The 23,572-nt window shown below is 50.7% G+C and overlaps 9 protein-coding genes across 9 annotated transcripts; 3 read left to right on the forward strand and 6 right to left on the reverse strand.

The window, feature by feature from the left end:
* Positions 1-1,229: 1,229 nt before the first annotated feature.
* Positions 1,230-3,430, reverse strand: An04g09550 (uncharacterized protein; the record flags this gene model as incomplete). The annotated part of the gene is made up of 7 exons (XM_001402274.3): positions 1,230-1,368; positions 1,463-1,910; positions 1,965-2,600; positions 2,658-2,976; positions 3,026-3,105; positions 3,162-3,284; positions 3,349-3,430. 7 exons carry the CDS (start codon positions 3,428-3,430, stop codon positions 1,230-1,232), a joined length of 1,827 nt encoding a protein of 608 aa, XP_001402311.3.
* Positions 3,431-4,087: 657 nt separating this feature from the next.
* An04g09560 (uncharacterized protein) lies at positions 4,088-4,685 on the reverse strand (the record flags this gene model as incomplete). The annotated part of the gene is made up of 2 exons (XM_001402275.1): positions 4,088-4,285; positions 4,347-4,685. 2 exons carry the CDS (start codon positions 4,683-4,685, stop codon positions 4,088-4,090), a joined length of 537 nt encoding a protein of 178 aa, XP_001402312.1.
* A 2,551-nt stretch (positions 4,686-7,236) lies between these two features.
* Positions 7,237-8,880, forward strand: An04g09570 (uncharacterized protein; the record flags this gene model as incomplete). The annotated part of the gene is made up of 2 exons (XM_001402276.3): positions 7,237-7,490; positions 7,545-8,880. The coding sequence occupies 2 exons, from the start codon at positions 7,237-7,239 to the stop codon at positions 8,878-8,880; spliced, it is 1,590 nt and encodes a 529-aa protein (XP_001402313.1).
* An 849-nt stretch (positions 8,881-9,729) lies between these two features.
* On the reverse strand, positions 9,730-12,771 carry An04g09580 (uncharacterized protein; the record flags this gene model as incomplete). Its single annotated transcript, XM_059747775.1, has 4 exons — positions 9,730-10,616; positions 10,664-11,029; positions 11,133-11,432; positions 11,925-12,771. The coding sequence occupies 4 exons, from the start codon at positions 12,769-12,771 to the stop codon at positions 9,730-9,732; spliced, it is 2,400 nt and encodes a 799-aa protein (XP_059605276.1).
* A 597-nt stretch (positions 12,772-13,368) lies between these two features.
* Positions 13,369-14,106, forward strand: An04g09590 (hypothetical protein; the record flags this gene model as incomplete). Its single annotated transcript, XM_059747776.1, has 2 exons — positions 13,369-13,492; positions 13,682-14,106. 2 exons carry the CDS (start codon positions 13,369-13,371, stop codon positions 14,104-14,106), a joined length of 549 nt encoding a protein of 182 aa, XP_059605277.1.
* Positions 14,107-14,667: 561 nt separating this feature from the next.
* Positions 14,668-16,626, reverse strand: An04g09600 (hypothetical protein; the record flags this gene model as incomplete). Its single annotated transcript, XM_059747778.1, has 5 exons — positions 14,668-15,269; positions 15,356-15,458; positions 15,613-15,732; positions 15,779-16,494; positions 16,548-16,626. 5 exons carry the CDS (start codon positions 16,624-16,626, stop codon positions 14,668-14,670), a joined length of 1,620 nt encoding a protein of 539 aa, XP_059605278.1.
* An 858-nt stretch (positions 16,627-17,484) lies between these two features.
* Positions 17,485-18,978, forward strand: An04g09610 (uncharacterized protein; the record flags this gene model as incomplete). The annotated part of the gene is made up of 1 exon (XM_001402280.1): positions 17,485-18,978. One exon carries the CDS (start codon positions 17,485-17,487, stop codon positions 18,976-18,978), a length of 1,494 nt encoding a protein of 497 aa, XP_001402317.1.
* A 121-nt stretch (positions 18,979-19,099) lies between these two features.
* An04g09620 (uncharacterized protein) lies at positions 19,100-21,162 on the reverse strand (the record flags this gene model as incomplete). Its single annotated transcript, XM_001402281.1, has 8 exons — positions 19,100-19,808; positions 19,872-20,081; positions 20,138-20,220; positions 20,286-20,448; positions 20,503-20,608; positions 20,657-20,767; positions 20,821-20,928; positions 20,997-21,162. 8 exons carry the CDS (start codon positions 21,160-21,162, stop codon positions 19,100-19,102), a joined length of 1,656 nt encoding a protein of 551 aa, XP_001402318.1.
* Positions 21,163-21,664: 502 nt separating this feature from the next.
* Positions 21,665-22,957, reverse strand: An04g09630 (uncharacterized protein; the record flags this gene model as incomplete). The annotated part of the gene is made up of 3 exons (XM_001402282.3): positions 21,665-21,806; positions 21,906-22,066; positions 22,118-22,957. The coding sequence occupies 3 exons, from the start codon at positions 22,955-22,957 to the stop codon at positions 21,665-21,667; spliced, it is 1,143 nt and encodes a 380-aa protein (XP_001402319.3).
* Positions 22,958-23,572: the final 615 nt, after the last annotated feature.

Genomic DNA, 23,572 nt, shown 5'->3' on the forward strand with positions numbered 1-23,572 from the left:
GCTGCAACTAATATCAGTCTCAACAGGCAATAATAAAAGCTCAAAAGGTTATGCCACCGTTAGTCACCTTGTCAACATTCTTCGGTGACTTGACCCACTTAATGAACATCGACTGTGGAAGGGATGTCCACATACCATCTTCGGTTACGACCCTCTCACTGTTGATTTTTGTTGCATCTCTACTTGAAGCCAGACCCATCTGTATCATAAACTGATCTCTTGAATCTATGAAGCCAAATCCAACTCTCGATATTGATTTCGTTGCACCCATAAGTCCAGTATCAGAGGTCAATGAACAATGGAACCATATCTGGCAGAGCTCTAATAACCATGTGAACGAAACCTTGAACTCCGCACTTGTCTCCCTTGATGAACATGACATGATACTACAGAGCTTTTACGGCAATAGGAGAATTCTTGCTATCACAATCATTCATAATCCGTCAATAAAAGAATGCACTGTCCGCGTTACTGTTTATCCCTGTCTAGTGGTCCCTGAACAATTTCATTCAATTACTTTTTGATTCTTGAGTCGTGCTACCACTGCGCCCTGAATACGCTCTCAGTCTATGCTGGGTTCATAATCACTCCATGCATTCCAAATACTTCACCCCTGATGTGCTCTGGTTCCACTGGCTCTCACAAGTTGATGAACCCTTCCTGTACTCAGCAGTACGAGTAAGGCTATCGTTCTGGTTACGTCCAATAATGGTATATTCATCAGCTTGATGATTACCAGTCAGGTAGACTTTGCACTGTAAACTCCACATTCAAAATCCCTTGAGTTCTTTGTCCCACAATGGGGCTTGTGAAGATATGGTATCATGCAATGCCGCGATCAGCTGCCTCATCGCATCCAGCTGTAAATGATGCATAGTCAGGTCATGAGTCAATCTGGCGGGCCCTAGAAAGATAATATCGACAAGGTGAATCTGAGAGAACATCATTTCACAGACACATTGAGGGCACTACGAGTTCCATTTCAACTCCCATTATACCTTCCATTTTCTGGAAGGCGTTCCACTCATTAGACTTTTACTCGGGGAACTTGTGGTACGGATCTTAAAAGCCACCCCACAAATGGATATTATTCAAAGCCCTCGACACCGCGTACTGCTGATAGACATGCCTCGGACAGCGTCCACTCTGTTGATAATTATAGTCTCCATGCATGACCAGCCCAATGTCACGTCCGACGAACACGCCGGGTACTTATTCGACCCAGCATCTCATGCCCTCCTCAGAGATAAAATTCTCAGCAAGCCGCTCGCACAGTGGGCACCGGGGCAAACACGCGAGGTCCAGGCAGTCTTTCCAGAGCCGTAAAGAATGCCATCGTCACCTACTTTGTCTATGAGAGGCACCTCCCTACTCAGACAATCAAACATGCTAATTCATTACCTCGACTAAAAACATATCCGACGACAAATCGGTCCGACACACCAGCATATTCCAAACCTACCACTTCCACCAGCTCGTAGCACGCCAATAAACTCCCCCAGCCGCCAGGGCCACTCCCAAGAACAGCGTAACATTGCTAACTAGCGCCTCTTCCTTAACCCGACCAACATAAGTCGCCTTCTTCTTCGCCACCGCAGCAGAGCCACTACCCTTGAGAATGAAGTCCGCCCACCGCACCTGAGACACCTCTTTCTGGTACCGCACCACTGTGGATGGCCAGTTATTCGTGATCAGGCCCTCATCAGTCTTGTACCAGCTTTGGCAATTAGGATCGGCGAAACTGGTTTCAGCCAAGTGTTTCTGGACCCGCTCGTTGTATTCTCGCAGCACTTCTGGCCTGGGTTGGATGACCAATGTTTGGTCCTTCTTCTTTGCGTCCGCTACGGCCCGGATCATTGTGCTTAGGTATCTTGATTGAGCTTCGATCATTGTGATAACGGAGTTGTGGCCTATTCCTGTCAGTGTATGCACTCTAATAATTTCGGATGGAAAGATGAACACACCCAAGTTCGTGTTGGGCCCATAGAGCATGCCGAAATTCGGCACATCCTCGACCGTCATACCATAGTATGCTCTGGGTCCGTCCTTCCAGATATCTTCCAGAGATCGGCCACCAGCACCGTACACCCGGATCGGGTGCAGGAATTCCGAAGCACGGAAGCCAGTGGCCAGTACAATGAGGTCGTATTCCTGCTCGTCATCGTCTGTTTGCACCCCCGTGGCTGTGATGCGTTGAATCGGTCGGGTATTGAGATCGACGTGACTCGCGTTCAAGGCAGCATAGAAGTCATCGGAGATGAGAACGCGCTTGCATCCAATGGCATAGTTTGGGGTCAGAGTGTCCCACAATTCAGGCTTATCGGGCAACTGGCTTTTCATCCATTCCTGTGATTGCGCCTCAAATTGGCGGGCTGGGACTGTGCCGGGGGTGACAAGGACGTTGTATAACCATTCTCGGTAACGCATCTGCAGAATTCGCTTGCACCAGCGCAAGGGCGGTACATAAGATAGCAAGAAATGCTGGATAGCGCCGATTTTCTTGTTAGAGCGAGGGAGGAGCCATTTCGGACTGCGCTGGTAGATGGTGATATGAGAGGCAGTTTTGGCTAGTTCGGGGACGATTTGGATTGCCGAGGCGCCTATCATTGCCGTCAGCCTTTGATGTCAGAGTATTTCACTGGGTATGAAGTAGATACCGTTTCCAATCACGCCAATCCGCTTGCCAGAGAAGTCGTAGGTCCAGTCCCATCTGGCGGAGTGAATTAACTTGCCAGTATAGTCATCCAGGCCTGAAATGGAGGGATAGCTGGGCACATTTAGTTGACCGACGGCTGATACGAGAAAGTTGGTGGTGAGTTCATATTGCTCGTGGAATTCGCTAGCCTTAGCGCTGTTCAGGGCCACCTTAACCTTCCATTGCTGTTGCTTGTCGTCCCAACGGGCTTCTTGTACAGTTGAGTTGAAACGGATGTATTTGTAGAGGCCGTGTTTCTGCGCGACATCTGTCATATATGTCTGCGGATGCGTCAGCCTCTCATATTTCCAGAATGGAGGACAAGATTACCAGAAACTCTTCCTGACCCGGATACTCTGCTGCCCAGTCGGGACGTTGCTCGAATGAATAGCTGTACAAAGAGCTACAGACTACACGACTCTTGGTTATTCATGCCAACAATCATGTTGGACCGGTCGCTTCTTACCGTCGGATGCACAGCCCGGGTAGAGATTGTTGGCCCAGGTTCCACCGACCGAGCTTCCCTGCTCGAGTATGACGAATTTTCGGATGGGGGTTCGATGAAGGAGGTCAATAGCCATGCACATCCCTGGAGTCTGTTAGCTACAGAGTTCACAATTCCCCAGGTCACAAGCATGGGGTTCATGTTTTACCTGATACGCCGGCTCCGATAATCACGACGGTGGCACGAGTAAAATCATGATTTCCGACATGCTGAGTGTAGTTGGAGGGCATGATGGAAGTGAGCGGTGATCATATAACGCGTTCGAAGAAGTAAAATATGGCACATTGAGGATTGGGATTGTTGTCTCAGCTGCGCGACTTTGTACTATGTTCCAACCCCGCTCGCGTCGGGGAGAGGCACCTCGGCTCGACCGATTCCCCTCTTGACCCCTGCATCGCCAAGGACGGAGATGGTGTCGCGATCAATTTCAACTCCTTCAACCATTGGCAACTCAGCTGTAGCCATTGCATTGGTTTGCATTAGGTAGGTGTTGTAGACCCATATTGAGCTCATCATTGGGCCACACGGAGCCCGGCACATCCGTAGTCAACAACACAGGATCTAGTCTAGCTGATAAGCGCCGCCCTTCGGTTCATTCAAAAAGAGACAAAAAACTCCATTGAGACGCCGTACTAACCAGTCTAATACCGAGTGTGTACTAACATGGATGCGCGGAACTGATAGATCACATCTATTACCCTCTCAAGGCAAGACGTGCTAGATGTGGACTTCATTGACTATGAGGCGCTTTTTTCCTAACATAAGAAAATAATCAGATACGTCAAAATCTTTCCCATTGATGATAGCTATTTCTGAACAGAAGTTCCGGACGCCTGATCGATGCCTCAGGGGCATCTCCGACCTGCCACGGGCGGCATTCAGCTTGTTCACAGCCGGGATTCATACGAATCAATCGCACTATCAAAGGCATCGTCCACATCTCCAGTCCCTTGTCGGATGGTCTCCTTATCAGCACCGACGGCCTTGCCCTGCAGCGCCACAGAAAGAGCAACTGTCCGACTCCTCAAATTCACCAGATTGAGCCGCACTGCACTGCCCACGCCGGCGCCTATGAAGAGATCTCTCTGCAGTTAATAATGTCAGGATATCGCCCAGAAAAAGTGAGGTTTCAGGATTGGTTCCAACCTTCATGACGAGTGCGGCAATTGACGTCCGCATGATCGGCTCCAATCCCACCAAGGATTCAGTCACGCTATTGCTCTCCTGAGCGGTCCACTCCGCGGTGCTGTTGGTGTCGGTGGCCACGCCCTCGAGGTCCTTCTCCAAATTACTCTCCTGGTGGAAGATTTCGATCGCCGCGGGAAGCGTCCCGTCATAGCGATAAATGGATGCGCCGAATGTGCCTATATTGGCATTCAGGGTGGACAGACCACGAAGGACAATTGAAATATCCCGTCTGATGACATGGGAGGTGGCAAGCGAGATATAGGCCAGAAGGACGGTTCCGGTAAGTGCGAAGCGCATTTTGAGGGCTGATCTGGTGGTTAGTGTTCTCTCTGCTATCTGGCATTTCTTTTTCTTGCTAAGACGAAGCAGGCGTGGTGCAATCTATATACCACATTCATCCTGATGTTGGAACCTCAACCTGGGAACAAGCGGTCTGCTCTGTATGACCTCGCCAGGAATGCTGTATAACAGGGGTTAAGTTCATCCGTGGACTAACTCCGTCGCATGAAGGATCTCATTGTTGTCAAACCCGGACATGAGGTCTCAACAAAAGATTGACACCTCTCCGGGTGCAACAGTTCCACCTCGGGGATTGTAGGTTCAACGTTCGTACACCCTTCAGGACAGACAAAACCCGGGCTGGAAAATTATTCACGCTTCCGCCTTCCTGTCATACTAGGCCGGGCTTCTGGCAGGTGCTAATACACATTAGACCAACAGAGCATTCACCCTGGTTAAACAGAGTGCTTAACAAGGACACTGTCTCTAAAGGTGAATTTCTCCGACCGACTGATCGCCATATTTCAAGGTTCACTAATGTGCGGGAACCGCACACAAGCACTGACAGCACATGACCCTGACACAATGCATGGATGCCATTAACACTGGCAGGAACCGTGCGTTCGCTTTGGCCTATATCGAAACCATTTGAAGGAGAAGTCTTCCATGCCGAGCGCAGAGAATGCAAACACTAGTAGCATATTTGTAAAGGATACTTGGCGTGTTCAACTCCTGGTACACCCAGACTTTCACATAAATGACAACACGCTCGGTGGAGTCCCTGGGCCGACGGCCTCTCCACAGAGGAGGCAACCCGACGGAAGCTCAGGTCGGACTTCTCTGCGAGACAACCATGTCCGGGCCAACCAGTACAAGACCAGTTGAATCGGCGTCTGAACGCCATCAGATGCCATGAGGGGCCAACGATCCATGTGTTAAAAACGGCTGGAGAGAGAGGAGAATCTTGTCGCGCTGCATGGTCTGGGCAGCCCACAACGCCAGCAAGTCCATGGAGTACTCCGAGGACAGCGGAGAATTGATTCCGTGCGAGTGATGAGCGGCATGCACGAGGTCCGGTCGACTAGCAGCCAAGTGGATGCTAATGTGGGCAGACCAGCTGTGACCGAAAAAAAAGACGAGCAGCGCCAGCGACCGCATGACAAATCAGCTTAAGACTGGATGACCGATGAAGCAGACAAGGTCAATTGATTGGTTATCACCCCAGCAGGTTATCCACGAGGAGATCAGGTCAAACCAGGTGCGGCAGAAGGTCCACACATGGCCAGACATCTAGCTACATTTGCGCTGTCTGCTGTCTATGGTCTCCTGTGTACGCCGTACTCCGTACGTGATAAGATAGTGTTACGTGAGGGGCAGTTCACAGGGGGAAAGGATGCCGACATAGTCGGCCTACGAGCGAAGCCCGTAAGCAAGCCGACCGTGGTGGGAGCGACATTCCGACCGACTTACCGGGGAGCTGACCTTTTGGTTCTCCGTGGGGACTGAACCGATTCGAATGAGCCGTAGTGCTTACCATAGGCAAGTGGGGTATAAGCCTCCAAGAAACTGCCCGGGGAGATTAGTATCTGTTCGGTGTCACAAGTTGGGGTTGGGGTTTGGGGCTGATGGTATTTAGCCTAAAAGCCGGTGGAGGCGGCTGGGAACTACGATGATTTTTTATTATTGATATTAACACTGATGGTAAAGAGGTTGTTTTCTCATTTTAAGGCATCTAAATTCTACGTCCTGGTCTCGCAGTATATGGATGGGGAGATAAGGTGCTTACCACGGGAGAATAATAATTCATGGGTGCGATGGCAGCAGCTTATCTATCTCGCTAGCAAATCCCAGCGTGGTGTGGCTGAACTTTGGTTGCTTGTTAGGCCAGAATCAGCTCACCGGAGGCATCTCGGCCCAACAAAAGGAAACAGGTGCTGGACAGCATCAACGGCAAATGGAACAGCCGGCGGGGGGATTCGGCAATCCTGCCTGGGGAATGTTGTATCGGCCGACGCCCGTGCGGATTCGGTGAGTCAGAAAAACTAGGGCAACTCCACGGGGAGAGGAAAAGAAGGATGGAGGAAGGAGGAGACGATCCCCTGGAGTGCAGCGACACTAACCGCCTTTTCGGTAAGGCGGCGAAGGGGCCGCCTGAAATCGGCCCTCTTTTCTGGAATCCTCGCGCGGATGCGACGGCGCCCTAAAGCTTGACCGAGGCTTGGATTCGACGCTTAAAGCTTGCCTCCCGACACCGGATTACCCTGCACCCAACTCGGTCTTCCCCCGAAGAGATGGAGAACACGGCTGGAACTGGAGAAAAGCTGGAGTCGAAGCTTATGCGCCATCCATCTCATTGGTAGACCCTCTGCACCCTCACCGGCCAGTGGAGTTTGGTCATGGCAAGACTGCAATCGGGGAACGTCACGCGGCGGGCTGCTGATGCTTTTGCCCCTCGCGCCGCACATATTTCTTTTCCTTATTAAAAGTCTTTCGTCCCCTGATGATTTGATCTATGTTTCTTGTTCTGTTCCCGTTGACCTGAACTCCCCCTGAGCCTGGCGTTGCGACCATGACCGAGGAATCCCACGTCGGCGACCTGTTCGCCACCGCCGACCAGAAGCAGGAGATTTCTGATTTACACCGTGAAACTCTTCCTCTGGTCGTCACTGAGGAGGAAGCTTTGGCTCGCGCCAGGAACCAGCCCGATGAAGCCCTCCCCTTGCGCATCACTTTTGGCCCGCAAGATCGGGACAACCCCCGCTGCTGGGGTCGCTGGCGCAAGTGGTACATCACCCTGTTTGCCAGTTTTCTGAACGTCATCACGTAGGTCTACTGCCAATCGCCTGTTTGTTGGCCCTACTAATCCTTATAATCCAGAACTTGGTCTTGTGGTTCCTTCTCCTCCGGAGCCACCGGCATCGCGGAGCATTTCCACGTGTCTACCGAAGTCACCACGCTATGCTTGTCCATGTATGTGCTGGGATATGCCATTGGACCTGTCTTGCTGGCTCCTCTATCCGAGTACTTCGGTCGCCAGCCCGTTTATATTGTCTCGTGGTTCATCATGTCCCTTTTCCAGATGCCTCTGGCACTGGCACCCAACATTGGCACCATTATTGTCTGCCGTTTCATTGCCGGTTTCGCAGGTGGTGCCCCGTTGACCAACACGGGTGGTACCATCAGTGATCTGTGGGAGCGTAACCATAGTGGTGGCCCCATGGCCTTCTACGGTCTTAGTAGCACGTTTGGCCCGCCCATGGCCCTGGTGGTCAGCGGCTACATTGGCCTGAACCTGAACTGGCACTGGATCTTCTGGATCATGATGGCCATCACCGGTGGCACCTGGATTGCGCTGGTCCTCACTATCCCGGAAACCCGTCACAGTATCATCCTGCAGCGTAAGGCATCCCGCGTGCGCAAGCAGATGCAACGCGAGGGGCTGCGCTCCGCTGGGACCACCACCGACCTCCACGCAGAAGACCGCAAGGGCCTGCACCAGTTGTTCGCTATCACCCTCACTCGTCCCTTCCGCTTCCTGTTCACCGAGCCCATCACCACCTTCTCCGCCATCTACAATGGCTTCCTTTACGGCCTGGTCTACCTCTTCAACGAAGCCTTCCCCCTCGTTTTTGGCGAACCCAACGGCCACGGCTTCAACGTCGGCCAGCAGGGTCTCTGCTTCCTGGGTATGGCCATTGGACCCATCATCGCCTGCGCCCTGTCCCCGCTGCAGGAGCGGTACTACCTGCGTCGCGTAGCCGAGAACAGCGGCCGCAGTGTGCCCGAGGCACGTATGTGGATGGCCCGTGTCGGCTCCCTGCTCATCCCGATTAGTCTGTTCTGGTTCGGCTGGACCAGCTACCGGTCCGTGCACTGGATTGTCCCCATCATTGCGTCTTCGTTCTTCGGTGCGGGTCTCTACATCGTCATCCTCAGTATCCTCAACTACGTCGTCGACAGTTACCAGACCTACTCTGCCTCCGCGTTGGCCGGTGTCATCCTCGTCCGGAACCTCGTCGGTGCTGGATTCCCCCTGTTCGCCACGCAGATGTACGAGAAGCTCGACTATGAGTGGGCATCCAGTCTGCTGGGCTTCATTGCCATTCTGCTCGTACCGATTCCCTTCATCTTCTTCTACAAGGGTCGTGCCATTCGGCTGCGCAGTCCTTGGGCGCGCGAGCACTTTGACTCGGATGAGGATAGTCCCCATTAGTCTGGTTCCACTGCAAAAGTGTCTTGTCTTGTCTGTATATAGGTGCATCCGTATGACGTTATGATAGCAATTAGATGCTTAATACTACCACATTATCTTCCTCTATACCTCTATACTCCATGCACAGTTTCATAGTTGTAGACCTATAGTTAAGGCACCTGGCCTTGACGTCGACATTTTAATCCGTTCCTCGCCCCACAATATATATTCCACCACAACCCACCTTTAACACCCACACCACTTACTAGTACCTCACACTTCTCTCACAATCAATGTAAATCCCCCTAAATCAATCCAAATGCCATCCTCATCCGTCATTTCCATCCCTAGAAACAACAGTGTACGTAAACAGCGCAACTATCGCCTAGCGCCATCATGGCGAAGTAGCCTCGGTCGGGGATAAACGGCACAGTGCCGGCTGCGATCGGAACAAGGGAGTGCCTAACGTCACGAGTGTGGCAACTGTAGGCCTGCTTGTCGAAAGACCTGCAATGCCATGCCATGTGCTGTGCCATGTCAGACCCATCGTGGTGGACAGTGACGTTGGACTGTGGGGACCAAGCAACTCAGTCTGGGGGATGGGGTCGGGGAATCAAGTTGAGGGTCACTGGTTCATAGGATTGCATAATAGAGTTGCTGGATTGGGTTAGTGTGGGATTGGGGGTGGATTATGTCATGTGGATGAGTAAGGAGGGGGCTAAACTATATTGGGAAGGTTGTGGAATTGTTCTTGATTTGGATGAGACGCGAGACGCGTTTGTTATAAAGAGTTGTGTAGTCTTATTTTTCACATAATATCGAGATATTCAGATTATGGATTTATAATACATACGTAGAAAAACATGGTATTTATCCATCATCTAGAAACGGCCACATCCTCCTCGCCTCCGGTGATTTCTCATCCGCCATGCGCTCGATAAACATTGCTAGTAACTCCCGGTTCTGGCGTCGCTTTTCCTCAATATCCAGCTCGGGTGATATCCATCCTTCTGTGTCTGTGTCGAGACACTCCTGAGCAAGATGCTGAACCTCATGCCAAGCCTGGTACTCCACAAACTGTCGCTCGTGCGTCTCGATATCCTCCTCAGTGAAGGAAAATGGACACGATCCGGTAAAGCCTAGATCGGCCCAGTTCTGAAAGATTTCGATCAGACATGCTCGGAGGGGAATAACACCCATCTCGGATACCTCTCCACTGCGGATGAATAGTTCTTGAATTACTCGTGGTATATTTCTCGCAATATGTGCTGGTCGGTTCTCGAGGTAGGTGGAGACTTCGTACGCTTTTGCCAGCTTGGCCTGCGACCACTCGCGTCGGGCTAGCAACTTGCTCTCATCGTCCATATTGTCGTACCCATCAGGAAGCTCGGGATGCGCGAAGCCTTGCGTGTAGTTGTCTGGGGGCTTCAAGAACTCGGGCCAGCGCGACTGGAGAAAGGCGGGCATTACCGCTAGAGACTGGAAATCAATGATTGAAACTATTCTAGTACTGTCTTCGGGTGCCACGTATATATTACCCATGTGGAGATCGGTGTGCCAGAGAGTAGGCTGTGCGGATTGGCCTAGTAGTGGGTGAGAGTCTAACATGGGCATAAGGCGTATTGTGAAATTAAGGAGTTGAGATTGTTCTTCCAAGGTGCCTCGATAGAACATGGCTGATTTGTTTGGTGGTATACCGGAGATGCGGGATAGCTCACGCTCTGCAATAGCTATACCAAGTCCCGATAATGTGGTCCCTGTGACATGATAAGGCTAAGTCACTTTCCGGGTACAGTAGACATACAAGGCCCTCGATCAGTAGGTTTGTTTGACGGTGTAGGTTGCTCGGCACACTGGGTGTCAAATGACCGGTCAGGAGAAGGGCCGACACTAAATGACTGCGATGGATCAACATTGTCATCGAGCAGTAAACATCGATAATCTGAGTTCTGTAGATAGTCGCGCAAATATAAACCACCGTAGGCAGGAAACCGGATAGCTGATAACTGTGCCTCGAGCTTTGTCAAGTTCTGAACAAGCTGCAACTTCTGTGGTTCTGTCATAACCCCCCATCTACGAAACAAGGGAACGCCGGCAGCTTTCTCCATTATTATATACTCGGCACCTACAGAACTCGCTTTATTAGAGGACCATTGGAGCACACGAGGAACTGGAATATTGGTGTTTCTGTGTACTATGAAGATAGCGTCAGCAAAACATGTATAGCCTCAATGAGGTACACCAAGGATGAAGGATGAAGAAAAATTTCATACAGTATTTTAAGACACCCACCTCGGATGCCGTTGTAAGTTCTGCAGGTCCTGCAATGCGACAAGGGAGCTTGGCAACGACCTCGGTTCCATTTTCCTTGTTCATCAGTAGAGCCTTGCTAAAGCCACCCTCCATTTTCTCCACGCTTAATACGGGAGACGGATCGACGCCGACAGCCGTAGCTACGTTGCAGAGAGCATCGAGATCGAATTTCACGTAACGCCGGGCCAGCTGATGCTGTTCATCGACCAGGAAATGGCCGTTGGTATATGCAAAAAGCTCATCCGGGCTGATTGACTTTCCTAACCCAACATTAGCAATCTCCTAGTTACTATGTCTGTTCCATTAATTGGTGGGTGAATACCGCGACAAAGGATGGACAGCTGGGCTGTTGACTGCAAGTGGTATATCCTGTTGAGCCCTCTCGAAAGGGAGAACATGGTATTCACCGTGGTTGCCGTGGTATGCAGATTGAATTAGCTATCATCTCACAATGAGCGAGCTAAACAATGGATGTGAGAGATAAAGGAAGGCAGCATCCCTGTATCAATACTATGCTATAATAGGATTAGCGCCTGATATACGTTCTATGGGACCGACCAAATTAAGCTGGTAAACCCGCCTTTTACATTGTGGCCAGCGGTAGGTGTCTTGCGACATGATTGTTTACCCAAAATGAGTTTCTGTTGTAAGACGTCTTAGTACTAGAAAATTAAGCCACTGCATCATTCCTCCGAAGGTACGTAGTCCATCATCTGGGATTAATATCTAATCCTCATCCTTGTGAACCTTACGCTCGAATTGTTCGATAAACTGCATCCCTACCCGGCCCGGATCGAGACAGAGATAACGAAATTCTCTCCAGAATTGGAGGGCATCAGTATGATCAGGCATGTAATCGGGCAACAGCATCCTCCACTCTTCGTCATCACCATAGAAGTTCGTAACACAGGAGGAAGCAGACTCCCACCATACAGGCATGTATGCGGCCGTCTCCCAATTAATGATCCCGGTAACACAGCCATCCTTGACCATGATGTTGGTGTAGCTAAGATCCCCATGGGTAAAGGTATACGGCGTAGATGGTGGCATGCGACTTCGTAGTAGTTTTCGCACGCGCTCGGGAACAGCTTCGTGCAATCTAGACTCTAACTCGGCCCAGAGTTCGTCATCAGATGCGAATGGGCCACAAGGACGGACGTCCTGATAATTTCCGAAACGAAAGTTGGTAGATACCGGTCCGCCATCGAGGGATTCCATGCGATCGGAATGAAGTTTGCGAAGTTCAAGCACATAATTGGCTGTCTGTTTTGCGATGCTTTCTCTCTGCTCGGAGGAGAGCCTTCGCCAAACAGTGCTAAGTGGCTGTCCAGGAGGGCTCTCCATCAATGTCAGGGTATGATCATCTTCTTTCCAAGTCTTGACGATCTTCGGGACCGGGATGGAAGTTTGTTCCTGCACGAGTCGGATATTGGACGCCTCGTCGGTTGGAAGATTGTGCCCTCGATCTTTGAGGATCAGTTCGGATCCCAATGACCAGACGCCTCGGTCGCCTGCCTGAAAGAACAGTTTGACATGACTTTTGTAGTCATGATCATATTCCTCCCAGCCGCAGGCCTTGCAAACCTGTGAGGGGTACATGATGAATGAATCGTGAGTGTGTCTTTGTAAAGGGTGATGGTCTGGCGAGGACAGGTGAGAAGTAGTGTGTAGTCTTTTGAGGGATAGAGATGGATGTATATATAGATTCAGTGTTTAACAGATGTGCACTGAGGCTCCATCTATTCCATGCTTAGCCATAAGGAAAGACAGGGTGCTGCCGTCGGTGAAAGCGCTTGCGGGAAAGGTCGAGATGCATACTTCTAAGTGCATGGGTCTGCGGCGGACTGATTGTATGCTAAGATTGGATTTGTAAAGGCAGGTATTTGGCATTAATCATGTGCGCAACGTCACTGACAGTGCACACACCTCCCAGATCTCATAATTTTCAAGATCAAGCCTTCAAAACACCAAGGCGGATGGTGAATTCCAGAATAGCGCCTAATTGGCGCCCATCTCCACGCAATATCCGATGAGCTAATAATATCTCAACTCCACCCGCCATCACAGGATTTTGCCATTTTAAACTACAGCCTCGTCTGGTCAGTACTAGGCATCAGGGCACAGTTGTCGCGGTAGCTGCCTCCGAATTACCTCGCCAACTGTATAAGTTCATCGAGATACGTCGGCAGCCCCCAGATGGCACGAACTGATTATCATCTCTGGAAATTTCCCTTCCTACTACACGCACCTCACAGATACGCTGAATTTTGGTGCCCCGAAAATATACACTCTCATCCCCAAGTTGGTGTACCCATCCCCAGTCAGTGTATATTCAACTAACCACCCCAGACAATGTCGCTCATTGCCGGGGATGTTAATCGCATGAGACTTTGGGAGGACGCTCGGACACCTGCCGATGAAAGGGCTGTCTTCAGGCTGTGAAGCCATTTGTTTATGAAACATCTTTTTTCCAGCAAAGACAGGGGTGTCTTCTATAAACCCACACCAGAGGATTCTCCCCGTCAACGCCTGGATATCACCATAGAGCATTATGGTGTACGCCATGCCACTGTCGCTGTCGATCTCGATTTCGATGTCGAAATGATGGAATTCTGCATTTATGAGCCAGTGGCGTTGGAATCAAGTCTTCAGGATCTTGACGGACTTGTGAGACATGCATTCACAGTCTGTAAGGCCTATCTTCTAGATCACCCCGGTTTGGCAAGGGTGTATGCGTTCACGGCATTTGGTACTAAGTGTAGAGCATGGTCTTGCTCGAGGGATGATGGATCCCTAGTGCCGCTATTTGGCTCACCGGACTCATCTGATCCGCGTCATTACGTTGATATTCACTCCCTGGAGGCTTCCCGGATTAATGAAGTTATACATTTGATGAAGAATGAATGTGGAACCCATGATAGTGTTGAAGTGTGATTAGATGTTAGCAGCAGGCGTGTCATGTATCCACCGCCGGGGTTGCTAAATAATTACCTGTGCTTATTATGCGTTTTGGTTTTTTGATTTCATCTATGCGCTAACAGCCTTTTGTCGCGTATGCTCTGTATAGGTTCTTTTTCTTTTCTTTTTTATAAGGCACTTTGACACAGCCAAAAGTGTCTGACCATGAGACTGCGAATTGGATGTCAATTCCAGTGGAATGATCCGATGAATACTACCTAAGGCTTAAGGTTCAGGTCGCAGGATACTCTCTTAATGTTTATTTTCTAGTCAATGGCAATGTCTCGATGTTATTTCTCACACTCGTTTCATCAATGCCGCATAGTGCAACAAGTAACATAGTAGATGCGTGATGTATAGTGACTGGCTGACATGGTCGTGGGCTTCTTTTTTATTTGTAAAGCCAGCACCACTCATGTGGCATTTCACATGTGGACCGTCGAAGGCTTGAACTCATCCCCTATGTTAGACAGAATTTATCCTAAATTATGAATTATATTCCAAGATATGTTGAGAAGCAATGAAATCTGCTATCCATTAGTCATCGTAAATGGCAAGCCTATCTTCCACCTCACAAAACCACCATGCGAGTATTCCCTCAGCAGGCAGAACCTGCTGGTCACCCGGATGAACCGTAGACTCTACTTTGTCCTTTGCACTTCGGATGTCTTTGATATACTCCCGCCCATCATTAACTCCTTTCACAACAATGATAGGACTGCATATATCTTCACCCAGTCCGTAATCCCAGCGGATCTGTCCACTGGACTCGACATGACCGTCGTCATAGAACATTAACATGCCCAGACAGGGATGATGTGATCTCATCCGATCCCTGCATACTTGGACCTTAACAAGACCTCTCAGTGTGGCCTTGGTCATAAACCAGTGTTCGAACAATTTGTTGCGATTGCCGCCTGGAAACTCCGATAAATCACGTATTGGGACCAAGATTGGGGTCTGGCCATTGCGAGGGCTATGGCAGGTAACTCCGCACACCGTGACATAGCTGGACCCCGGATCCATGCCGTCATGATAGATTCCGGAAACAGGTCCATCAACATCCCAGAGCATAGGATGATACCGCCGATTCGCGAGATAGTGATCCGGAGCCTGGGCCCCAAAGGTTACGTGTCTTCCTAGAGAGGTTTGCAGCTGGCTGGTCAGTCACTGAAGCAAATTATAGATGGAAGCCCCTACCGTCAGTGCGTCGATGTATCTGTACCCCGGGGCAGTAGTCCAGCCCCGGAGCCAGGCTCCCTGGATCTGTTCCTGATCATTGAGTGGAAAATAAATCCAATATACATGGGGGAGGCTATCGTCCCGCCCTACGCGTTGATGCATCTCTTCAATGAATTTATTGAACATTTTGTTTGTGCCGGAGAAATCGTGAAACCCGACAATTCCATGGATGGTACAGCAGACAAGAAGGCCTTGGACTTGGGGACCAAGTTTCGTGTAATGCAGTCTAACCGAACGCACCCGGTTAAAGGGAGTTTGGACCAATTCGTGGAGAGCGGGCGCAAAAGGCGAGGTCCATGTCAGGGATTCCGACCCTGAATATTGCCAATTAACCAATGCAATTCTCTGCATCAGCAGGCACTAAATCGGTCAGACGCTGCCCAGATACTGGAGTGAATAAGCTTACATGACGGTATACCCCTAGTTTTGGATGAGGATTCTGCACGTTGAATATTTCATACCAGGGTGACTGATCTTCTGTCGGAGTAGCATCACGGTTGAGAAACTGAATCCCACGCACACCGATGTGGTCCTGTGAAATAATAACTCTGTGAATATTCCGAGGCAGCTGAACTTGAAACACATCAGCCCCTTCAGCTGCCTTTAGTGGTGTGTTGCTGAGCTGTGCCACGTAAGAATGATCCCTACAGATAATTCGCGACATCCATATGTCTTTGGTGAGGTCGAGTTCATCTTCTTGAGGCTCTTTGTTCTGTCTACCATAGTCAATGAGCCGTCGCGTCTCTCCTAGGATAGTCAAGTACCAGCATGAACCAACAAACTCCGAGATCCTGCGTCGTATCTCAGGGGGTAATTTACCAAAGAAGTCTTCCTTGAAGGACTCTGGAATGATCCAGGCAGTATACCTGGACGCCAGACCCTCTAAAACGGTTCCAGGATTTCCACGTTCTGGATAGGACCTTGGATAGAGTTCTTCCGTGGCAAGTGCGAATTTTCTGATATCCTTCAAGGACGGCTTGTCAGATGGCTCGTAGCTGGCCATTAGAAGCCGAAGACACCTTGTATGAATGCATAGCAATGGGTTTGGCTCCGCCTTGCAGAATACGCAGTTTTTTTCACAATCGGGTACAGTTTGTGGAGGAAATCCATCCTTCTCGAGGTCTGCAGTTGGGTTAGATGATACTGCGCGAAGCTTCGAGGGGCTAAGGGCCTACCGATTATGCGTTCTCCAGCAGTCGGGTGATCCACGCATAGAGCGCAATACCTTCGCGACACATGGATATCTTCTGTCATGGCTATGAGCGGGCGATCTTTGATGACAACTCTTGGTCTTTCCAGTCATTCTTGGTGCTGGCACATTAGTGGGAGCTGTATTTTTTTATATAGTATTAGTAGTAGACAAACTACTATAGCAGTGCGACCAGGAATGGCAGCTTCCAGTCACTCGATTCAGATGATGAAACCAAACAAAGAGCTAGTTCGGGACCTGCCCCTTCATAATGAGGCGCCCTGTTCCCCCTTTGTAGGTTTCACAAGTCTGTGCCTGAGAAATTATAGAACAACTCCAAATGCCCAAGTTTTGTGGATATTGTTACGGCCAAATGGCAAGCATGTTGGAAAATCGCGTGGTTCTACCTTCCAACTGTGATGTTAACCACTGACTGAGCGACAATTTATTCAGTGGTAGTCGTCGGGAGGTTTGATCCCATCTGCATATTCTGTGCCACCCACAGTTCATTGTTTCTCGATAGGAGCACTGGGTTACATCCGCTCAATATGATAAAGAGCTTCGGAAGTCGTATTCAGAAGAACCCACTGCTGAAAACAGCACATCACCACATTTGTGCTGCTATAGAGCGCACACAAGGACGACTTTCGGTAGTTATCAAGATCCCGTAGCTCATCTGACAACAGCTCTATTAAGATCCCTCTAATTCGGTGACTAGAATTTCCGAAGAGGAAAGAGGAAACAAACAAGGTTCAATGAACGGATCTCGTATCCATCGTTCAACCATGGAACCTCCCTCCGACTGACTTTCCCCGCCGTTCCGGCCCAACCCCGAATCACCACCATCAGGAGATTGCCTCATCTGAAAGCCCTCCGATATTATATCTCATGAAAAGAAGAAACGTCGATCCTAGGATACACCTATGGCCTTCTATGCTGCTGCCAGGAAACGCCCCCACCGCAGCATCCACGACCCGGAGGTGCGCCCGCTGCGTCTAGCCGTACTGAAAGCCGCCACCATCAATTTGCTCATCTTACAACTCCTCTTTCTCGGCCTGTTCTGCTATCTATTCGGGTCTATCTTTCAACAAACCACCCATATCCACAACCTCAATGTCCTCTTCGTCGACTATGATGGCGGGGCCATCGGTAGGGCTGTGCGCACTGCCTACCAACAACTGCAAGGGGCCGGCTTCCCGACCCTCCGCGAGCAGTCAGCCGAGGTCTATCCCAATCCCGCGTCGATCGTCTCCACCGTCTGCAATATTCACTACTGGGGTGGCTTTTACATCGCCGCAAATGCTTCTTCGCGTCTGTCAGCTGCTCTCACCGGCATCAGGACAGCAACCTACAATACAAGCGATGTCATGACCCTAGTCTGGAATGAAGCGCGCTACTCCACCGTCGTGGATTCTGCTATCCAGTCCAACATCCTCTCTCTATCCGAAGCTGCTCGCATCGTCTACACGACCACCAATGGCCCATCCATTCTCCAGACGGTGAACACTTCCGACCAGACAGCCATCACCACTCTCGCTGACCCCTGGACGCTCTCCACCATTAACATCCAACCCACCACCCAAGGCTCCCGCCTCATTTACAACACCCTCGTCGTCATCCTCATCCTCATACAAGAATTCTTTTATCTGGGCTACCTCAATGGCCTCTACCAGCAATTCCACCTGTACACCTCCGTCGACGCGCACCGCATAGCCATCATCCGCCAGCTCATCTCAGGAATATACACCTTCATCGGATCGCTCTGCACGACGGGTGCGATCTGGGCCTTCCGATACGGTTGGCATGTCAACGGCGGCCAGTTCATGATCACCTGGATGGCGCTGTGGTTGTTCGCGCATTTGAACTTTCTGGTTCTGGATGTGTTTACTATCTGGTTAGCGCCGCCATTTGTCCCCATGGCGCTTATATCATGGGTCGTGCTGAACGTTTCATCAATCCTGTTGCCATTTGAGCTATCTCCTGGCTTTTATAAGTGGGGATATGCGCTGCCCGCGCATGCTATATTCCAAGTCATGGTGGATATTTGGTCCGGTGGGTGTAATCCGCAACTTGATTATGCGTTGCCGGTACTGTTTGCGTATGAGGTGGTTGGGATGGTGCTCAGTAGCCTCGGGGTGTATCGTCGGGCGCACTATGCGGTTCTGGCGGAGGAGGCGAAGAAGGAATCACAGGAGCGCTTGGCTGTTGAGGCAGAGGGAGAGGCAGAGAAGGAAACCCCTGGTACTAATGGAGGGGAGGGACCAGCCGGGGAGGCAGAGGCAGAGGAAGGGGAACCGTCAGAGATGCAGCCAGAGGGATTCGGAGAGCGCATGAGGCAGGAAATGTCACGGCTGGAGAGAGTGCACACCAGTCGGCAGAACACGGGGCCATCCTTCGATCTGCCATACACCGACTAGCTACTGGGGAGAGCCTATCGTATATAATTAATCGCAACCAATATGATCACTCTGCATTGAATCCTGCCTTTAGCACGCAACGAAGCATCTCTATCCCGTCTACCTCCCAAACCAAACCAATCTACTCAAACAAACCATTCCAAAATCCCCTCACCCCCTTCCTCACCGGAACCACCAACCCAGCCTCATACTCATCAATCTCCTTCTTCAAGCCCCCAAGCCCCAAATCCGCTGTCCCCGGCCACACATACCTCGTCCGCTTAACCACCTTCCAAAAGCCATATGCGACCACAAAAAACCCAACCATGGTATAATCCAAAAAGAACGTCTGCACATCCCATTGCCCATCGATGAATATCTCGAACCCAATAATCAGCGTCATGACTATCGTCCCCACTAGCGCAAACCAGCCCGCATACGGTTGCAGATAGCCCTTATAGGGAAGTGTATCGCGGGATATACCCTGTCGGCGCAGTGCAGCATAGAAGTGCAGGTATGTGATGCACGTGCCGACGTAGTTGAGGAGGTATGATGCGACGATTATTCCCACGAGCCAGTTCAGCACCGTGGAGGAGTTGTTGCTTACTTGGAGGAAGCCGAGGAGGCAGAACGCTAGCGATGCGGCGACGGCGTAGTAGGGGAGGCCGTTACGGTTGCAGCGCGCGAAGAGGGTCGGGGCGCGGCCTTCGAGCGCCATACCGTGGAGGGTCCGGGCTGCAGAGAATACGAGGTTGTTGCCGGCGGAGAAGACGGAGGTCATGATTAGGGCGTTGACGATGTCTGGGAGGACGCGGATGTTGAAGTGGTTCATGGAGATTACGTAGGGGGAGCTGGAGGGGTTCTCAGGTATTAGAGGGGATAGTGTCGATTATGATTTGATTGATGCGACTCACGCAGCTCCCGTTCCACTTCCTTGTTTCGTCCCTTCTAAGGTGGCAGCAAGGGTGGGATCATTGTAGGGGATGAGTATGCCCATTGATAGAGCACCCAGGATGAAGAATGTTACCAGTCGCCATGGGTACGACGCGTAGGCCTTTTTCATCACTCGTCGTGGTCGAGCTGCTTCTGCGGCTGCCATGGATATGTATTCGGGGCCGACCATTCTGTTGCAGTGGTGAGTTTGATACAAACGCAAATTACGTGTGTGGGTTGGTCTTACGTGAAAGAACCTTGTATCATGCATGCTAGAACGCCGCAGAAGCGTCCAACGCCACCGGATACAATGTAGGACACAAATGCCCCCTGGAGTTTTCATGTTTGCCATTAACCAACCCTATATATACCTGTTGATAAGAGAATGCACCCACCGGGTCTCGCCAGTATCGGAAGCCGTATACATCGTGGCGTGGATTGCCTCCGACCATGGTGATGAAGGTATACAGCAGAAGTCCGACCATGAGGAATATCTTGAAGGAAGACAGATAGAACTCAGATACTCCGAAGAAGCGAACGGTAAATATGTTCAACAGTCTGATATTGCATGAGGTTAGATACATGTGCAATGGCTGTGGAGGAAACGCGTACGTATAAAGCACCAACATAATCACCACCACAGCAGCTACAGGCACACGATCGGTCCAGTAGGTAAGGAGGATGTTGATGGCGACTATCTCGTATGGTATTCCGAATGCTGTCAACGTTAGCACTTCATCACCTGCAGAAAGGTGATTCGACCAACCCATGGTGAAGAAGAAATTCCAGCCCATGGCAAAGCTTAGGGCATCATCCACCCAGTGACCGGCGAGGCGGATGAACGGCGAGGGGATAGGCAAGTAGCAGACCATCTCCGCTGCAAGAGTCAACCCAGCTCCATGGGACAAAGTTTTGACTAGACCAGCTCACCAAAGCATTGATTGACAGCGAGTACGATAGGCGTGTACGCGAGAAAGCCGATTAAGAGACCTGCAGGGCCAGCCTTAGGTAACATGGCACCCATCTGAACAAATAGCGCTACAGACAGTCAATCAATATGATGAGATAATTGCTGGCAGCTGATTCACTGGCATGCCGAGACGTACATGTTCCAATGGCTCCCCCGACCGCGAAGAGCTGAACTTCTTTCCCGCCCAGCTTGCGATGCAAATACTGCGATCCTGCCGTGATATTCGGGGCTTCCGGGGACTCGGAAGCATGGTCGCTGGCTTCGGCCACACCAGGGTCGGGAAGGCGGTACTTGTTATCCATGTTTGACAGCTGTGCGTTCCGTATCCCTGGCCACGAGCATCACCTTTTATTTAACCGCCGGCACACGAGCATATCGCTTTCACAGCTTGAGATTACACCCCACGTTCTCGCATTAGGAGCACGGCGTTAGGGCGTTTCGGGCGGGGTTCGGCCTATGAGAGGAAAGTATCCACTTGAGATGCAGATAGCTCTGTGCGATCATCATGGCCTGTCATCGGATCGAGACGTTGGGCAGCCGGCGATCGTGTAGCCTGACCCTGGCCGAGATGGTAACGGAGGAGCGAGGCGGCATTTATTAGGAGCGAAGCGGCATTGTTTTCGAGGGGGATATTATCTAGGATTCTAGAATAAGTCGAGAAACGAGATTAAATTGGCTGTCAACGAGCCAATTGACCGCGAAATAGCATATGTCGCGTGTAAGGATCAGGTTAAACACGAACGATCGACATAACCTTCGATGACACGGGATAAGGATGGCAATGATTACGTGGATCACTTAAATCTAACCGAACATTTCTATCATCTCTTCTATCAGATATTTGTATAAATTCACACCAGGACCAGCTGGTGACATATCGGCGCTTAAACTGCAGGCAAAGAAACCGAACCCAAGAGTATCCCGAGAAACACTAGACATTCTCGGCCTATAAGAGTCATTGGTGCTAACACTCTATTCCAAGAAAGGCAGTCCAACCCAGTCGGACTCCTTTTCCGATGGCTCCTCAGCCGTACATCGGTCACACCCGCAGACGAATCTGAACAGACCCTGAAGGTGATCTCGACGGGACTTAAGGTCGACGCGTTTGCTCAAGTCGAAATAGGATATGCAGCACTCCTCGCCGGCTGCAATGTCCTTCGAGGCAGTAAACACCATTCGTCCGTGATGATCGGGTTTATGCATGATCTGGACCGGTCATATTAGCTAATAGTCAAGGGTGGACTTGGAGGCTCTTACATTAGGACTGCACGAATGGTTAGCAATCGCTGCTCGAGGATAAACGGCCGCACCAAACTGCTCTCCCCGGTCGACAGGGGGTTCTGGAACAGGATATACACCCGTCTCCCGCGGATACAAGCCAAATGAGTTGGCTTCCTCCCGGCAGATCAGAGCCACGATCTCGTCAACGCTTAGGTCGTGTGGCAAGATCGGACTACTGCGAAGATACTTCTTCACCAACGCTGTCCATGATCGCACCTGGGCGTGTGACCAGCTCTCTATCGAGCCACAGAAGGACTGGATGGCTTCCCAGCCACCCTTGAAACGCTGAGTCGTTTCGTTATTGGCATCAAGCAGCTGCTGTCGCTCCGTTTGGCGTGAGGCGAGGATGCGGACAATCAGCCACATCATGCCGAAGTCGTATTCGCCCCATTTTGCGCGGATGGGCGAGGCGTATCTCTGCAGCCAGGTGCACTCGAATTCATGGCGCAATTGATCAGCTTCCTGGCAGGTCGAACTGCACCAGACTACATCTGCGAGACAGCGATTGGGACACGAGATTCGTCCCGAACTGTGCTGCGTCTGACGACTACAGGTTGGATTGCTGCACAGGAGACTATCGCTACTGGCCGGATCATCGACGACGGGAATGAGCGCATAGGGCACGTCAATCATCAGGAGCTCGCCCTTTCGGATGGGTTGCGAGGCACGCAGCTGGCGGCCTTTAATCGGCACCACGCCCTGCTCCAAATGGGGATGTACCCACGGAACGGACGCTGGACGGAATTTATTAGAGGCATTGAGATGTTCTGCAGTTGCGAGTAGCCGTTTTTCGACTGTCGTTGTTGATAAACTCATGATGGTGTGCTGCTTAGGGTCACTGGGACTCGGAGACTTGGGTTTGTTGTGACGCAGATGGGCTGGTTAATTCGGCACGCCATTTTACTCCATTTTTCTTCCTGTCCCTCTCCCAAATTTTTCTGCAGTTCGTCAGCAAGCTCTTATCTCCATTGCCAGATTCGGGTCCACTCGGATCTCGTCTGAATGGTCAATCGGTTTGCCATCACGGTCAAGGAGCCAATAACGACGGCAGCAGCTTGGAACCGCAAACCTCAGTGGATACTGCGGATCTCCCATGCCAAAGCCTGGACCGAAGCCATCGAATGCTGCAGACGGCACAAAAGGAAGTTAACAGCCAGCCATGATACGCTGCATATGCACCATCTTTCTCACACATGGCACCATTGAATGGCTGCCCTTAGTGGATTTGAATATGCAGAGGAAGAGTGAGACTGATCTTTTGGGGCGGGAAGAAATGCTGGAATAGGGCATTGTCTCGAAGTCGATGGTTTATCTGCACTAGACCTTCTTATCGATACCATTATTGATTTATCCGTGACATGGAAAGGGTGGATGGTGATATTGACTCCTAGTAAAGTGGCTTGTCGACGATCAATTTTTCATCTATTTGCT

The sequence above is a fragment of the Aspergillus niger genome (genome assembly GCF_000002855.4).
Source record: "Aspergillus niger supercontig An04".
In the NCBI taxonomy this organism is placed as follows: domain Eukaryota; kingdom Fungi; phylum Ascomycota; class Eurotiomycetes; order Eurotiales; family Aspergillaceae; genus Aspergillus; species Aspergillus niger.